This window comes from Eleutherodactylus coqui, chromosome 1 (genome assembly GCF_035609145.1).
Source record: "Eleutherodactylus coqui strain aEleCoq1 chromosome 1, aEleCoq1.hap1, whole genome shotgun sequence".
NCBI classification, from domain to species: Eukaryota; Metazoa; Chordata; class Amphibia; order Anura; family Eleutherodactylidae; genus Eleutherodactylus; species Eleutherodactylus coqui.
The window spans coordinates 145555056-145573651 of NC_089837.1; the positions used below are offsets into that span (position 1 = coordinate 145555056).

Below are 18596 nucleotides of genomic sequence, written 5' to 3' on the forward strand. Positions count from 1 at the left end.
CTTAAACCACTTAAACATCTTATTTGTATAATTTTGAATATACCAAGCAGGCATTAACTAAATTCCACATTTTGGTAATATAGTTTCTTTTGATTGTACAATTAGAGGGAAGCAAAGCTTTTCAGCAGTTGAAAGCGGCACCTTGCCATCCCCACCTGATTCTGTACAAAGTATGATGTCTCCCAACACCGCTCACCATCCAAATGCAGAAGAAACTGAAGCACAGACTTGAACCCCATTGCAGAATAGCATGTCTTTATATAGGCTCAAATAGTATAGACATTCAATATTGGTGTGTATATCCATATAACACAAGATCCACACAGTTTGTCCCAACATTGATGGTATATTATGGCAAATCTTAAGATGTCAGCATAGACTTCAAATGTAAAATATTCACCATATCAGAATAAAATCAATTATGGAGAGCATTGACTGCACTGCCATACAGTGATCCTTAGCTTGGGGAACAGTCATGCTTAAAGGGAAGCTGTCACTGCGCAAACGGGAATCGTGAACCGGGACTGATATACACAGTGTCCACGTTAGTGTTTTTCTGAACTGCTGCAGAAATTCAGAATATACACATTTGGAAGTTGGCTTATTTGACTTAGAATGGAGTTCTTGAGTCAAAGACACCAGATTCTCCCCGCCTGCAGTCTGTTGACTGAACGGCTCTCTTCCTGCTTGTGTAATCGGGCCAGGAGAGCCTGGCATGGCCTACCTCTTTGACTCAAGAGCTCAATTCTGAGTCAAGCAGGCAAACTTAAAAGTGTGTTTATTCTGAAACACTGCGGCGTTTCAGAATAACACTTGCATGCAGACACTGTGCATATCTGTCCTGGGTGATAGGTAACCCGGTGACAGGTTCCATTTAGGAAAGGGCCCCAATTTATCTTCAAACATTGCTGGTGTTTGTGTGTGTTCTATCCCCCTCCTGACTGGTGGTCTTGACTTTCTACTGATATGGTGATTATATTACAGTTCATACTGCTATCTGAAAATTTGCCATAAGATACTATTGACGTTCTGATATACACTGTGGATATGGTTATGCTTACCGATGTTTAAGTTTGAACCTATTCTGTAAGATATTCTACTTTCCAACAGAGTAAGTCTGTCCTTCAGTTTCTTATGCATTTGGAAGCACAGCTTTTGACATCCCTCCACACAATGATGTCCAATCACAAAGATGAGGGATACAAATGTATGTGCAGCGTTCCTGTGTGTCTAAGCAGTCACTCATTATTATATTGACCAGTCCATATAACAAATGATTTTTCTTTTACAGATGGGTGATTTATAATGACCATAAAGTTTCAGCATCTGAACGACCACCTAAAGACTTGGGCTACCTTTACTTCTATCATAGGATAGATTGCTAAGCCTTAACTAAGGGAGCTCCTAGGTCTGTCGAAAACCACAGAGGGTTTATACCCGATCAAGAAAGACATCTGTAAGCAAAAGAATGTCCGACTGCCAGAACACCAAGAGAAATCTACAGTATTTATAGTTTATTTAAAGACAACTAATGTTTGATGCTTTGTTAAGCGTAATACTGGGAAGTTTGAGTTCACAAAGACATAAATTGTTTTGTGTAATTTTAAATGGGAATGGGTGAGTGTGCTACCTTTTACTTTATGACAAACATCAGGGATGTTCTCTCTTGCAATAATTGATAACTGGAAAAAAATGTGAATATGGTTACTGTCACTTTAAGGGAATGTAATACAAGGTTTATCCTGCCCTGTCTCAAGCAGCATAAAGTAGGGACAAACACCCTGATTATAGCGGTATGTAATTTACTGCTAGTCTTACAGTAGTTTCAATCACACTCCATAAGGTGCCTTGCACGCTGAGCTCATACTCCTTGCCTTCATGATCCGGAGGGTTGATTGAGATCTTTCTCCCTATGCACAATAATAGGGGGAAAGCTTTCAATCAGCAGTGCTTGGAGGTAGCCAGCAGCTCATGAATATCAGGGACACCCTGACTGCTGACAGATTCCCTTTAACTAAGCAATGAATCCACTATACTCATTTCTGTTACCCTGCAGTTGGCAATAATGCTCAGTAGGTGGCACTGTTGCTATGTGACTGGATGCAGAATTGAAGTATGTATGTGATCTGGGTTATACAGTAGCTGAAAACGTGTTATAACTTGTCACCGATAACTAACTTTCACCCCATGTAGCAATATAACACACATAATATGCAAATGTTTCCAACTGAATAGATAGGAATATATATATAGAGTACAATGTATCCAATTCTCCATCTCTTATTCTTTTGTTTTAGTAATCTCCCTTAAGCCTCTGCTAAGTCCTTCTTTGCAATCTGTGTACTTTGCTGGCAAAGTTATAGATGTAGTTCAGTATTAGAACCTTTTGAGAATATGCACTCACAATTTCATGCGATTCCCTTCTGTGAACCCATAGCAGTAAGTAGGATTACTTACCATCTAAAACAGACTTACTGAATCACCCGGAGGCTCAGCAAAGATTACAGAGCACTTTCTGAGTCCTATAGTTGCGTTCTCCCTCACATCCTTCAATTGTATTGTTTACAGTTCGTTTTTTATCATCCTAACAATGCAAAAGTAGTCAGACTTATAAGCATACTAAACTGGAGCAGATGCACCCCGAAGATAGAAGTAAAAACCTCTCTTCTAGGTTAACTACAGTGATATATATATATATATATATATATATATATATATATATATATATATATACATATACAGCATTTTACATTGCAGTTGTGCAGCATTTGACACATTGTGATAGCAATAAATGGTTCTTCTTCACTTCTTCACTTCTTCACTTCAAGTTTGGAATGGCCGATGCCCTTCTGGTAGACAGCGCAATGCAAATCAAAGTTAATGGAATCAATACTTTACAGATACTTCTCCCTTCTGTTTGCCCAAACTTGGCTTTGTCTTAGATTTTGAAATTTTTAAAAAAACTCCGTCTACTGGCTCCTAGCTTTTAGGAGTCCTTTCTACGGAATCCATTGCCTGCAGATGCTCCATGGCTTCTTTTAAAAATCCTGCCTTGTGGTTAGATTTGTGTAATTTTGAGATTGCACTTTATAAAACATTGTAGTCTATAACCAGCTGCTATCAGAAGAGCTGCAACAATTTGGAAAGCATCTAGTAGAGCTGAACTCTTGTCAGTCTAAATCCAAAAAGTCTAGATTACTTTCCTATACTGTCTGTGGTTAGATCTGTGCCACCTTGTTACATAACTGTTCAAGTTGGAAAGGTGGTCAATGAAAGGGCATCAGGGTGTATTAGCTAAACTGTAAACTCACTGTATTTATGCCAAGATGACGCTCTGTTAATGCATAATCTCCCTTAAAGGGATTGTCCACTTGTAAACTATTAAAGCCCCCAGGTTAGGCCTTCAATAGTAGATCATTGAGGATCTGCCACCTGGGACCACTTCTGATCAGTTGTTTGATTTCTGCAGGAAGTAGACAGCTCCGTTCCCACTCTAGTGGTCAGGCTTGGTATTACAGGCAAAGTTCCCAACTGAAGTGAATGTTTTTGTTGTCCTCACACAGTTGAGCATTTAAAAAATGATCTACCCCCTGGTTGTAACATATAAACATTGCAGCAGTGCTCAAGTTCATAGTACCTTCTCTCACAGTCCGCAGTGCACCGGACACCAGTACATTGCACAGTGATAGGTTTTGACACTGGTGCAGTAGGTATGCTATCAGTCTGCTTGCACATCTGCAGGGTTCCAGTTTCCTGCTCAGGAAGGGGGAATCCCTTGGTCGAACGGATCCATCTTATGACGGAAGTAAACCGTGCCGAATGGACCCCATTGACTGTAATGGAGTCTGTTTGGTTTCTGCTAAGCTGTCAGGCATTATACTCGGGGAAAAAAGCGCTGCATGCAGCGCTATTTCTTCCGGTATTTTGTGCCTGATCTGCACATATGGTAACCCAGGCTCACTGTTTGAGGGGTCACCCTTTCTGTATACTATATGAGTCACTCACTGCCTGTGCAATGTATGGGAGACAGAGAGGGGGGCATGTAGTGATTTGAATGCTTGGCCTATTGTACTCTGTAGAGAGGGGGTCATATTTAAAAATAATGAATAAATAAAAACGTGACCTTGAAAAGGCTTCTTTTTGTTCAGTGACAATAGGATCAAATAAAAAAAATAGAAATCTGGACAACTCCTTTAATGCTGCAGAACCACATGACAGACACAGGCTTCTCTTTTGTAGACCTCCAATTTGCATCTGGTTTATCTACATCTCTGTACACTCTATGGCAATCCTAACCATAAGGGCTCTTTCAAACGACCCTACACGCAACCGCACGTGCTTCAGCATAACGTATTTGCGCATTGAACGAGGTTTGATGAGTTGGATTTGCGCGTGCGTATCGGCACATAGTACTGTCCTTTTTGCACACACAGGGCCTGTTCCCAATGCACGCGCCTCCCACTGCTGTGATTTGAAAGGCTATTTAGCCTAATGAGGACAGATGTGTTCTTTTTTTCACGGAATTGCACAGCGCAAAACTTGATTGTGTACAGTATTTGATTGATGCTGAAACTCTGTTGTATACAGAAAGCTTACATAAGGATGAATAATGCTGAGAGGACACAGCCTGACTGACACACATTTACTTTACATCCACTTCCCCATCTTACTTGCTGACTCAAGTACTTGTAGAGTTACTGAAGTCAGAATACCTGTCTGGAATATAACATTAATTCCCCTGACTATGCAAGAGAGCCATTGCGATTTGCCTTCATTTGCAGAGTCTTGTCCAAAGCAATCACATGAATTCAGGATTACGAAGGCATTTATGGGTTGTGACCAGCCTGCCAAGAAGCTTCGAGAAAGACGCAGTGATATATATTGCCATGTAGTGCAGCATTTATCAAAATGTCAACACCACTTTGTCATTAGTAATTTGACTTGGTATTTTATACTCAGCACTTAAGAGTGGCTTTTCAGTTCCATCAAGTTAAATATGTCCTATAATAAAAAGTTATGGGATTTTCTCATATACTTCTGCAACAGTCACTTATGATTTCCAAGATCTCTGCTTGTAGTCACAAAGTAACAGTCTTCATTATTTCTTCCAGACACTGAAAATTATCCCTGGTCACGTGATGGACACACTGATGCTCAGCTTTGTAGAGTTGGGTTAGAAGAGCTGTTTCTGTGGGGTCATTACATGACCAGGATGGATTTTATTGGGAGTAAATACAGTGTTCCCCAAAAATAAGACCTACCCCAATAATAAACCTTACCCTTAGGGGGCTTGAAATATAAGCCCTCCCTCGAAAAGAAATGCAATACTCACCTAGGAGCCTGCGTCTGTTTCCCCAGCCATAGTCTTCCCGGCGGTGCAGCAGGCTGCTCTGTAATCCTCCCCGCTGTCATCTCTCTCTGGTAAACGGGGCTTTGTATTTCTCAGCCTCCAGCAAGTAAGCGCTGTGATTTGAATCAAGTGCCAGCCAATCGCAGCTGGCGCTCGATCATTCACAGCCATTCAGTAAATGACATCACTGAATGGCTGTGATTGGTTTAACTTTATACTTTGCTATGAATAGAACTTATTTGCTGAAACCAGAATACCCTGTCAGTTCGGAATAGCACCATAAGTTATGTTTGGTGCTGTTCTGGGAGTATGTACTTCTCATATTCACCTGTTGCCTCGTTCCTGTGCTGTCCACCAATGAAGTCTGCGTGCGAAAATCGGACTCCTTTCAGGCTGTTATGCATGCGCTCTCCTGTAGCAGTCTGAAAAGTATAGCACCGATGTCTGAAAAGGGAGAACAGCGCGAGAACAAGGGAGCAGGTGAGTATAAAAAGTACATCCCCCGGCGTCCTGCCTTCTCCCCAAACGGCACCATAACTTAGTTTATGATGCTGTTCCGAGGTGACAAGTTTCCTTCAAGTAGAGCTCTCTATAACAGAACAGGTAGGTCTTCACACATGTAGTTTGGACATACTTAATAATTTTTATTCTATTCTTCTCTAATATAATTTCCTGACTAGTGAATAAACTGCTGTGTTAAGGCAGTAGAAATGCAGCCCTAAGCTCTTGCTCACGACCTAAAAAGTCGCAGGTTCAATCCCTGTGTGGTTCAAGTAGCCGGCTCAAGGTTGACTCAGCCTTTCATCCTTCCGAGGTCGGTAAAATGAGTACCTAGCTTGCTGTGGGGGGTAAAGATGACTGGGAAAGGCAATGACAAACCACCCTGCAAATACAGTCCACCGAGAAAACATCACAATGTGACGTCACCCTTAGAGTAAGTCATGACTCAGTGCTTGCACCAGGGGACTTTAAGCTATTCCTAGATTTAGTTAGGTAAAGGTAGAGTTTTGGAACATTGTATGGATAATATTTATAGCCAAGACATTTCTTAATACTCCTTTAGTAGCCAAGAGATTTACATTATCCTGATGTAATATTTGAAGTATATGGTAATGTGTGCAAGACGTTTATCGGTGTGCAAGAGGTGATACTGATGGTAGAGATGCTCTGTGTGTGTCATGATACTGATTTGTGTATACATTGTAAAGTATTGTAATATCTTTTGATGGATGCTATCAATATTTCTGGCAGTCACGTAAATCATAATCCAATCTTTTCTCAGAGGATGGGATTGATGTTGGGAAGTTTCCAGGCGCAGAACTCTGCAGTAATAATTCATCTCTTGGGGCACTTTAGTTCCCAGAACACAATCCTGTTTCTATGTCTTTTCTAGTCTCTAGGCCACAGACCAATAAAATATTGCCTTACAGTAACCGTTCTGAAATAGAAGGACTTGTAATACCCTGATCTGAAATCCTGTCCATATTCACATGACCTGTCATTGTAATACAGAATGTGATGTCATACGTAAGATTGATGTTTGGGCTATTCAGTTCAGTGATTGAACTTCCATAAAGTTCTGCTGTTACCCTACTGCTGATTAATCCACATTGTAACTAGAGATGAGCGAGCATGCTCGGATAAAGCAGTTACTCGAGCGAGCATCATTCTTCTTGAGTAACTGCTTACTGGTCCGAGCAGGCTCGGGGGGGGGGGTTCTCTCTCTCTCCCCCCTGCTATCCTCCGCCGTCCCGCCCGCTCATCCCCGCCGCCCCCCCCCCCCCCCCCGAGCCTGCTCGGACCAGTAAGTAGTTACTCGAGAAGAGCGATGCTCGCTCGAGTAACTGCTTTATCCGAGCGTGCTCGCTCATCTCTAATTGTAACACAATACTTTGTGCTCAAAGTTCCTGATATTGTTGTAACACCTTGATATTATAAGTAATATCAAACGTAATCTGATTTGAATGTTACAAAAGCCAAAAAAGGTGCTGCATAGTGATTGTGGCAATCCTAATTCTTACATATGTATTTAAAGGGTTAAAATGTGCCTTCTAGCTCCAATAAAAAGTACAGTCAGACACTTAAAGGGGTTGTGACAAGGTTATCCACAAGATAGGGAATGACTGCTGATCACAAGAATAAGGACCCATGCCCCCCACTAGAGTGGCATCTGGGCATGCATACTACTGCTCTATTCATCTTTTTGGCACTGAAGCATATATGGATGTAGCAGCACTATCTTTAGTGGATGGTGTGCTACTTTTCCTGTGTAGATCCTCTGGCACCACTACACTAAGCGAGATGTGTTAGTGCTGACACATCTATAGCAGAGTAGTGCTGCTCGACAATCTATTGTGCCATAGAGATGAATGGAGCGGCAGTTCAATCACCGCTTCTTTCATATAGGAGGACACGGGACCCCCTTTCTCGTGAACGATGGGAATCCCAGTGATCAGATACACTTATCCCTTATCCTGTGACTAATTTGATATTTTTTAATCGTGGCACAACCCTTTTAACTCCTGCTGTAAAATGACTGTTAATTCCATAGGTGCTGATCCTGATCACCTCCCTGCTGCATGCAGCACATATCTGTATGGATCGCCTTCTTTGTCTCTAGAGTTTCTACCATATATATACTTAGATGTTACTCCCCTTGGTTTACTAGGCTGTCTTAATGAATAACTTGGGAGGTCAGCCGGCTGAGATGATGCGTTGTAAAGATTTACATGCAGTAGAATGCAGCAGGGAGGGCAGGACGATCAGCTCTATTAACTACAGACAGTGAGCACTTAGTAATTGGTATTACTGTTCATCTCAGTTATATTTATTGGGGCGTTAATATAATATACGAGATCCAAATACAATACGGGAAGCTGACATTTGTATCTAAACAGCATTTAAAGGGGACCTGTCATAGGATGATATCAGCAGTGCTGGCTGCATAGCTCTGTAACCACTGATTCTATCCTCATTTAGTATCAAATAGGCAGTCCGCAGTGCCCAATCTGTATGGGTGACGTCAGACTGTCCAACATCGCCCATTGTGAGTGAGCCTGGCGTATTCACATAAAAAGTCAGTTTGGGCAAAGTACGAGGAGTATGAAGAAAAGCTATGCAGCCAGCCCCACTGATTATAACCTGTGACGGGTCCTCTCTAAATGATATGAAAGGCAGTTCCTTACACGTACACTTACATACAACACAGGCCACTTATGTGTGATCGTTGTACTTTTTTCTTTCGGCAACTGATGTACAGACACAACCAACATATCAGTGTGTCTGCAATGCATTGTGGGAGCACTGATGTACTATGCAAAGCATGTTTTAAACATTTACTATCATTCTTGAGCAAATCAGTCATTGCGATGTCTAGCACAAATCTGTTACTGTATTGGATTATTTTTCAACTTAATGTAGAAAATGCTACTCTGGAAGAGATCCACAAACTGTTTTAAATTAAAAGACTTTCACACACGGACATGTTGTACTTGTTTTCTTTAGCTGAGTGTTGATGGTACCGACAATATATGGTCACGTGATCGCCAGGTAATACTTCCGCTTTCTCTCTTCAGTACATAGAACTAATTGAGCGCTATGTAGCCTGGAAAGGGAAACACAGAAGCTAAAAACCACTTCTCCCTTCTCCTCTTCTAGGTCCTCTGCTGTTTCTGACAGCCAAGCAACCATTGGCTCCTGCTTGGTTGCAGGAATCCCACGCCGTACTATCGATGCCTGATCTTATATACATGTATGAATATATATACCAGCAACTAGAGATGAGCGAGCACCAAAATGCTCGGGTGCTCGTTACTCGAGTCGAACTTTCAGTGATGCTCGAGAGTTCGTTTCGAGTAACAGACCCCATTGAAGTCAATGGGCGACTCGAGCATTTTTGTATATCGCCGATGCCCGCTAAGGTTTTCATTTGTGAAAACCTGGGAAATTCAAGAAAGTGATGGGAACGACACAGAAACGGATAGGGCAGGCGAGGGGCTACATGTTGGGCTGCATCTCAAGTTCCCAGGTCCGACTATTAAGCCACAATAGTGGCAAGAGTGAGACCCCCCCCCCCACTGTCAGCATAAAGATCGTTCTCCTCTGCCACAGCTGTAACAGCTGTGGCAGAGAACGATGTTAGCCCATTGAATTCAATGGAGCCGGCAATACAGCTGGCTCCATTGAAAGCAATGGGCTGCCGGCGATCGCGGGATGAATTGTCGGGAAGGGGTTAAATATATAAGCCCTTCCCTGCAATTCATCCAGAAATGTGTAAAAAAAATAAAAAATAAAAAAAAAAAAATATATATATATATATATATACTCACCTGGTCCCGGCAGACAGAGTTCAGCGCGGCCAGTGGCAGTCCTCCTGAACTGCTCTGAACAGCTGTGAGTATTCAGCAGCCGGGGATTTAAAAACCCCGCATGCTGAATGAGCTGCCTCTAATTGGTCACAGCCTGACCAATCAGAGGCAGATTCCACTCACACACCCATTCATGAATTTCATGAATGCTGCCTCTCATCTGATTGGTCCCGCTGAGCCAATCGGAGGCAGCAGTCACACACCCATTCATGAATGGGTGTGTGAGTGGAATCTGCCTCTGATTGGTCAGGCTGTGACCAATTAGAGGCAGCTCATTCAGCAGGCGGGGTTTTTAAATCCCCGGCTGCTGAATACTACTCACAGCTGTTCAGAGCAGTTCAGGAGGACTGCCGCTGGCCGCGCTGAACTCCGTCTGCCGGGACCAGGTGAGTGTGTGTGTGTGTGTGTGTGTGTGTGTGTGTACGTATGTATATATGTATGTATGCGTGTGTGTGTGTGTGTGTGTGTGTGTGTGTGTATATATATATATATATATATATATATATATATATATATATAGTGTGTATGTGTGTGTGTGTGTGTGTGTATATATATATATATATATATATATATATATATATATATATATATATATATATATATATATATATATATATATATATAAAATATAATTTTTTTTTTTTTTTTTACACATTTCTGGATGAATTGCAGGGAAGGGCTTATATATTTAAGCCCTTCCCGACAATTCATCCCGCGCTCGCCGGCAGGCCATTGCTTTCAATGGAGCTGGCTGTATTGCCGGCTCCATTGAATTCAATGGTCAGTGTGTGATAGACATAATAATTATTTAGTATAAAATGTCTATCGATTTATATAAACCAAATGTATTTTGCTGTTGTAATGACTTTTAGCTCTGAGGAGTTTAAAGGATACACACAATCTAATCATGGTATTTGCTAGACAATGGATGTATGATATAATGTTAGCTAAGTACATAGGAATTGCACAACCAGCCTCTAAGAGTTAAAGGTTATAGGATTATATGTATATACTGAGTGTCTTTCTAGCACTTCTCCACCCCTCCCATCCTGAAGCTATTTAAACAATGGGTTGCCACATACACAGAAACTGCTTAAGGTTGCCTGCATAGAGGACAAAGTTCAAGCTACATCCTGGCTAGTAGAGGGTGCGCAGAGAGGTGGGGGATTCTATATGATTCGACAAATGAGAATCCTATATGTTACTGATGTAATCTGTTGCACGCCCATTAAAGGCGGTTATCATGTGTTATAATAAAAAGCTTGAGCCTCTACACATTGTAGAGACTCTCCCGGTTTTAGACCAGCATTTGTGTCTGATTCTGGTCGATGATGTGTGCACACGATACAATTCGGAAGCTACAAAATACCCCAAAACCTGCTGGAGAAAACTATAATCCAGATCAAGTGCTCGTGAGACGAGTACTGCGTGGTGCTCGTCTCGAGTAACGAGCATCTCGAGCACCCTAATACTCGAACGAGCATCAAGCTCGGACGAGTATGCTCGCTCATCTCTACCAGCAACATAAAGAAATGGCACTATTTATTTCTTCTAAGGACTGTACAGAAGACCAGGGTACATTCATCACGTATGAAAGAAAAGCGGTGTAGGCATCAATGTAGGAAGGGGTTCTTTACAGTTAGACTAGTCCAACTGGCATTTAATAAAAAGGCCAGAAACGTATTTTCTAACAGATGATATTTAATGGTTAATTTCATCTAAAAAGGTTGAACCTAATGGACATGTGTCATTTGTCAACCTGTGTAACTCTGTTATGCTGCCTGCACAAAGGTGGATTTGCATTGCGGAATCTGGAGCGGGCATCTGCCTCCGGATTCAGCAGCAAATACTGCCCAGAACATGCTATGGAAAACTGCTTTTTCCTCCCCATGAGTGGAAATCAATTGCAATTTTTCCGCTCGCAGAGTCAATTGAAGCTGTCCGATCCGTGTTGCTTCTGCAACGATCCGTGATCCTTCTGCTATGAAGCAGAGGTTTAATAAAAATACTGTACTGCGCATGTCCGACGGCTCGCAGTGTGGACCATCCACAGTATAGAGAAGATAAGAAAGGGAAGGCACGCGTATGCCGACTAGGCACAGAGTCTGATTCACATGCTTAATCTGACCCGCTCATGTGCAACCAGCCTTACTCTTGTCACAATGCTTCCTTACGCTGTAGGGCAATATTTATGTTCCACATGTGCCTAATAATACCGCTGACTCACACAGATATTTGTTATGCGTGAATATGTGTAAATCTGTGTCTCACCCGAAAGGGTTAAGTTGCTATAGATGATTGTGCAGATGCCCCCAAAATTCACGTGTTTATCAAAATTTGCATCAAATTTCGGCCCTATAGAGTTGAGCATGTCCCATGGACGATTACTAATCAACTGGGGCTCCTAGATTAAAGGGTCAATTTCTTGATGTGCAGAGAGCACAGGGACTCTGTGTAGGTGAGAGGAGCTGCTGCTTGCAGAAGGAGCGCAGAGCCTGTGTGTGCAGGCACTACTTGGAGGAGACAGTGAGCGATGTGCGAAGGAACCGAAGGCTGCTGCTGAGATCCACACGAGGTAGAGAGCAACTGTGTTGCCTCCCCAACCTGGTCGGGGCAGCTGGACTGCAACAAAGACTGAGAACAGCAAGGTAGAAATGTGCTCCTGACAAGCTTGGGTTGGTGGCAGCAGTGATTCCCGCCCAACAGAACTGTAGGTGTTACTGTTAAGGACGATATTCGTTAATCAACAGGACTTTTGCATAGGCCGCTGCTACAATTAAGGACTGTTTAGCAAATCTCCATTACTCGTGGTTATGGACTGAGCTAGTGTTACAGGGGTGCAAGCTTATTTAATACACACTTCTATGGGAGTTTAACATTAGTCTAGATCATTGGTTCCCAAAGTGGTCTGCATGGACCCCTAGGGGTCGATTTTGACTTACTGGGGGTCCATGTCAGCAAGGAAAAAATTTGGGGTGCCAAAGATGTTAAATTGGGCTCCACATGAGCGGGCCCCATTTAGGCAGGTCATCATCAACATTTAGGCGTTCTGTACATGACATAACACACCTTACACAGATTGTGTACATAATACTTAGAATAGACGTAGGAATTACCTACCTATTTGATATAAAATTGTTTATGTAGAGTTCAAGCAAAACTTCTTGGGCTCTGGTGATAGACGTAATAGACCTGCACAGCAGCTAATTGACCTATAAAGTTTTACTGCGCATCTCTTTCACGTGATCCGCCACAGCCCAAGAAGTTTTGCGCGAACTATACCTGTTTAGAACTATATCTCTTTTGCGGTATGCTATGTTCATGTGCAAGTTCTTTCAAGTTTTCATACCGGCAGCAACACATCGCATTGCTTTGGCTTATCCTGCATTATGGACTATCGCAAGGAAGTTTCTGATAGCTTTTCCATCTTCATATCGTGAAAAGGGGTTTAGCGCGGTCGCCAGTCTTGCGAAAAAAAGAAATTGATTGAAATCTCCAAGTCCAGTGATTTGCAGACTATAACTCAGCAATTGTTCAATATTTGGCTTTAAATTAGTATCAGAGAATCAGGCTCATCCCTCCCATTAACCCCTTAGTGACGGAGCTTTTTTGCTTTTTTCCAATTTCGTTTTTTCCTCCCCCCCTTTTAAAAAATCGTAGCTCCTTTATTTATCCATCGACATCGCTGTATGAGGGCTTATTTTTTGTGGGACAAGTTGTATTTTTCAATAGTGCTATTTATTATACAATATAATGTACTGAAAAACTTTTAAAAAATTCTAAGTGGAGATAAATGGAAAAAAAAGGCATTCCACCATTTTTCGTTGCGTCCTGTTTCTACGGCACACAAACTGCAACAAAAATGACCTGATACCTTTATTCTATGGGTCAGTACGATTACTACGATACCAAACTTGTATATATTATTTTTTTTGCTGTAGTAATTGTATTTTTTTTTAAGATATTTAATTTTTTAAAATAAATTTTTTGGCCATTTTCTGCGCACAATAACTTTTTTATTTTTCCGTCGACATAGTTGAGTGAGGGCTCATTTTGTGCGGTACGTCCTGTCGTTTCCGTTGGTACCATTTATGTAAACAATTGACTTTTTGATCGCTTTTTATTACATTTTTTCTTGGAGATAGGGTGACCAAAAAAGTGCATTTCTGGCGTTCTTTATTTTTTTTTCATACCACGTTCACCGTGTGGGGTAAAATAATGCAGCGATACCAAACGGGTATTTTTGGTTTAATATTTTGATTTTTTTTTTTTTTTTTTTTTTTTTAATTGCAAATATGGCAGGGGGGTTTTTAAACTGATGACTTTTTTTTTAATATAATTAGTAAAACTTTTTTGTTTTTATTTTTATACTTTAAGTCCTCCTAGAGGACCACAAACAGCGATGCTTTGATCGCTCCTGCAGTATGACATATTGCTATAGGATTACGTCATACTGCTATTTGACAGACAGTCTGTCAAGCCTCCCCACGGGGATGGCTTGATAGGCAGTCTCCTAAGGCAGCCCTGGGGCCTTTCAGAAGGCCCCCGGCTGCCATGACACCTGCACGGCTCCTCCGATCTCACCGATCTCATAAACAGCTGACGCCCGTGCTGTATGGAGGGAGATAGCCGCGCTATCTCCCTCCATACACGTCCTGCAACGGCAGGATGTAAAAACACTATTGGGCAGTCACTAAGGGGTTAAAAGCATTATTTGTGTATTCATTTTATGTAAGAATTTTAGTAGGTTCTGATTTGTTTTGTTCCGAATCCAAATATTTACTTGCATTTTGTGTCTTTTCAATAAACATTTGCATTGCGGAATCTAGAGCAGGCGTCCACCTCCGCCCATATCATGCTTTTGAAAAATGCTTTTTTCTGCACACGAACAGAAATCAATTGCCATTTTCCCCTTGTGGAGGAAAAATCACATGCTCTATTTTTAAGCAGATTCTGCATGGATGGCTTCTAATTGACTTTGCGGAAAGGTCGCAGATTCCCAGTCATCGCTAGGCAGTGATGCAGGAAAAGCAGGGGTTTACAAAAAAAAATCTGTACTGTGCATGTCTGACGGCGAGCCAAATGGGTCGGATTCCACTGAGGGCTCCCGCATGCGCAATCTGACCCAGTTGTGTGCAGCCGGCCTTAGGCAGGCAGGGGGTCTACGGAAAACAAAAAATTGGCAAGTGGTCTATGGGGCAAAATAGTTTGGGAACCTCTGGTCTAGATGGATAATAATAGTGAAGTACCATAAATACGAATTGTCAGTAATTTGTATTTTCCTGACACAAGGCTGGTAGATGTAAATTGTTATTTATACTGTTCATGAAGTACTACAGTTATTGTGTGTTCTGCACAAAGTAACATCTTGGGATTTAGTTAGCTGGCAACTAATTATTTCAAGGTCAATTCTGAATTGTGTAATTGCCATCTTAACCTTTGTTCACTTTCATTCCTTTCTTCGTAAATAAATATTGCTCATGTTGGTTTGTCTGCAGCATCGCATCCTGGATCATGTGTCGCAATGCTATTACCCGGGATATTTGAACATTCTATAAATAAGGTCATACCATACAAATACAGAAAGTTTTCTCCCCCAACCTTTACACACCCTCACTTGTTCTTTTAAGCAGTTTTGAAGCCACTCAGCTCCAGGCTCCCATTCCATATTTTTAAGGCTTAAAAATATACTTGCAACCATATTTGACTGGTAGATTTAATAACATTGTCCTGTAAATATTTGTCTTTTTGGAGTGGTTCCTGTACAAAAATTGATTCTGTATTGGATGAACACTTTTCTTAAAGAGTACCTAATGTTTCAGGTGACTTTCCATGACACCAGCGGTAATAGTAACCCCCACAGTGGCCCCAACGGTAACAGTGATCACGCACAGCGGCTCCAGTGGTAATAGTAACCCACCACTGCTTTAAAAGTGATCCCCCACAGCGGTAATGGTGAATCCCCACAGTGGCCCCAGCGGTAACAGTGACCCCACAGCATTAACGGTGATGCCCCACAGTGGCCCCTAGTGGTAACATTGACCCCCCCCACAGTGGACCTAGTAGTAAAAGTGACCCTCCCCCCCCCCCCCCACAGCGGCCCCAGCGGAAACCGTGACCCCCCACGACAGCCCCAGCAGTAACAGTGACATCCTACAGCAGCTCCAGTGGTAATAGTGACATCCGACAGCAACCCGTGTACTAATAGTGACACCCCACAGTAGTTCTTGTAGTAATAGTGACATCCCACAGCAGCCCCCCAGTAGTAATAGTGACATCCCACAGTGGCCCCAGTAGTAATAGTGACATCTCACAGCGGCCCTTGTAGTAATAGTGACATCCCACAGCAGCCCCCCAGTAGTAATAGTGGCAGCCCCTCAGTGGTAATAGTGATATCCCACAGCAGCCCCCCAGTAGTAATAGTGACATCCCACAGTGGCCCCAGTGGTAATAGTGGCATCCCACAGTGGCCCCAGTGGTAATAGTGGCATCCCACAGCGGCCCCCCAGTGGTAATAGTGACATCCCACAGTGGCTCCAGCAGTAACAGTAACATCCTAGAGCAGCCCCAGTGGTAATAGTGACATCCCACAGCAGCTCCAGTAGTAAGTGACATCCCACAGCAGCCCCAGTAGTAAGTGACATCCCACAGCAGCCCCTGTACTAATAGTGACACCCCACAGCAGCTCTTGTAGTAATAGTGACATCCTACAGCGCCCCCCCAGTAGTAATAGTGACATCCCACAGCACCCCCCAGTAGTAATAGTGACATCCCAGAGCACCCCCCCAGTAGTAATAGTGACATCCCACAGCAGCCCCAGTAGTAATAGTGACATCCCACAGTGGCCCCTGTAGTAATAGTGACATCCCACAGTGGCCCCTGTAGTAATAGTGACATCCCACAGTGGCCCCTGTAGTAATAGTGACATCCCACAGTGGCCCCAGACAGTAATAATGACATCCCACAGCGGCCCTCCAGTGGTAATAGTGACCCCCCACAGTGCCCCCAGTGGTAACTGACATCCCACAGCAGCCTCAGCGGTAATAGTGAGATCCCACAGTAGCCCCTGTAGTAAGAGTGAAATCCCACAGTAGCCCCTGTAGTAATAGTGACATCCCACAGTGGCCCCCAGTAGTAATAGTGACATATCACAGCAGCCTTGTAGTAATAGTGACATATCACAGCAGCCTTGTAGTAATAGTGACATCCCACAGCAGCCCCCCAGTAGTAATAGTGACATCCCACAGCGGCCCCCACTAGTAATAGTGACATCTCACAGTGGCCCCAGTAGTATTAGTGACATCCCACAGTGGTGCCCCAGTAGTAATAGTGACATCTCACAGTGGCCCCAGTAGTAATAGTGACATCTCACAGTGGCCCCAGTAGTAATAGTGACATCCCACAGCGGTCCCCCAGTAGTAATAGTGACATCCCACAGCGGTCCCTCAGTAGTAATAGTGACATCCCACATTGGCCCAAGTAGTAATAGTGACATCCCACATTGGCCCAAGTAGTAATAGTGACATCCCACATTGGCCCCAGTAGTAATAGTGACATCCCACATTGGCCCCAGTAGTAATAGTGACATCCCAGAGCGGCCCCCAGTAGTAATAGTGACATCCCACAGTGGCCCCAGTAGTAATAGTGACATCCCACAGCGGCCCCCCAGTAGTAATAGTGACATCCCACAAGGGCCCCAGTAGTAATAATAGTGACATCCCACAGTGGCCCCAGTAGTAATAATGACATCACACAGTGGCCCCAGTAGTGATAGTGCCCCCTTCCTCCTCATTGTGGAAGCGCCGCTGCTTCTCTGTGCTAATCCCAGGTGCACACTGTGACATCAGTGTATGCTGTCAGACACCTCCTCCCCCTGCTGTCGTGGAACCTAGAAGGAGATGTCAGGGGAGGGGGAGGAGGATCCCGGCTGCACAGTAACGTCACATACGTCACGTGCTAAGTGAATACGCAGGGGATCCGCGGCCCCTTTTGGTATTGGTGATCGGCCGATGGTGGCTCGTGCCAGCAGGCAGGGCTCTGTGTGCCACCTCTGGCATGCGTGCCACAGGTTCGCCACCACTTCTATAGACCATGCACAAAGAACTGCAGATTCTGGTCTCATCTCTGCTTATAACACACACAAAGACATTACGCCATCTTGTAGCACAGTATACAGCAGGATAGAGCAGCGTACATGTGAATAAACAGCAGTAAAGAACTCACCATTAGCTTTAAAGGGGTGGTCTCGCGAAAGCAAGTGGGTCTATACACTTCTGTATGGCCATATTAATGCACTTTGTAATATACATCGTGCATTAAATATGAGCCATACAGAAGTTATTCACTTACCTGCTCCGTTGCTAGCGTCCCCGTTGCCATGGTTCCGTCTAACTTCGGTGTCTTCTTGCTTTTTTAGACGCGCTTGCGCAGATGCATCTTCTCCCTTCGGCTGTTCTTGGAAGCATCGGCGTTTTGGCTCCGCCCCCTTTTTGCGTCATCGCGTAGCTCCGCCCCCGTCATGTGCCGATTCCAGCCAATCAGGAGGCTGGAACCGGCACACGTCATGGGGCGGAGCTACGCGATGATGCGTACAAGGGGGCGGAGCCAAAATGCCGATGCTGTCGAGCGGAGCCGAAGGGAGAAGAAGGATCTGCGCAAGCGCGTCTAAAAAGGCAAGAAGACACCGAAATTAGACGGAACCATGGCGACGGGGACGCTAGCAACGGAGCAGGTAAGTGAATAACTTCTGTATGGCTCATATTTAATGCACGATGTATATTACAAAGTGCATTAATATGGCCATACAGAAGTGTATAGACCCACTTGCTTTCGCGAGACCACCCCTTTAAGCATACCTGTGTGAGTCCTTGCTTCTCTCT

General features: G+C 43.4%; 1 protein-coding gene across 3 annotated transcripts in view; it reads left to right on the forward strand.

Moving 5' to 3' along the window:
- USP13 (ubiquitin specific peptidase 13) overlaps window positions 1-7122 on the forward strand; it is a 101262-nt gene extending 94140 nt beyond the window's left edge. For all 3 annotated transcript variants that reach the window (XM_066601526.1, XM_066601533.1, XM_066601536.1), the window contains exon 21: window positions 1292-7122. In XM_066601526.1, the coding sequence (XP_066457623.1) occupies window positions 1292-1385 (94 nt within the window). In that variant the 3' untranslated portion in view covers window positions 1386-7122. The remainder of the gene's footprint in view (window positions 1-1291) is intronic.
- Window positions 7123-18596: the final 11474 nt, after the last annotated feature.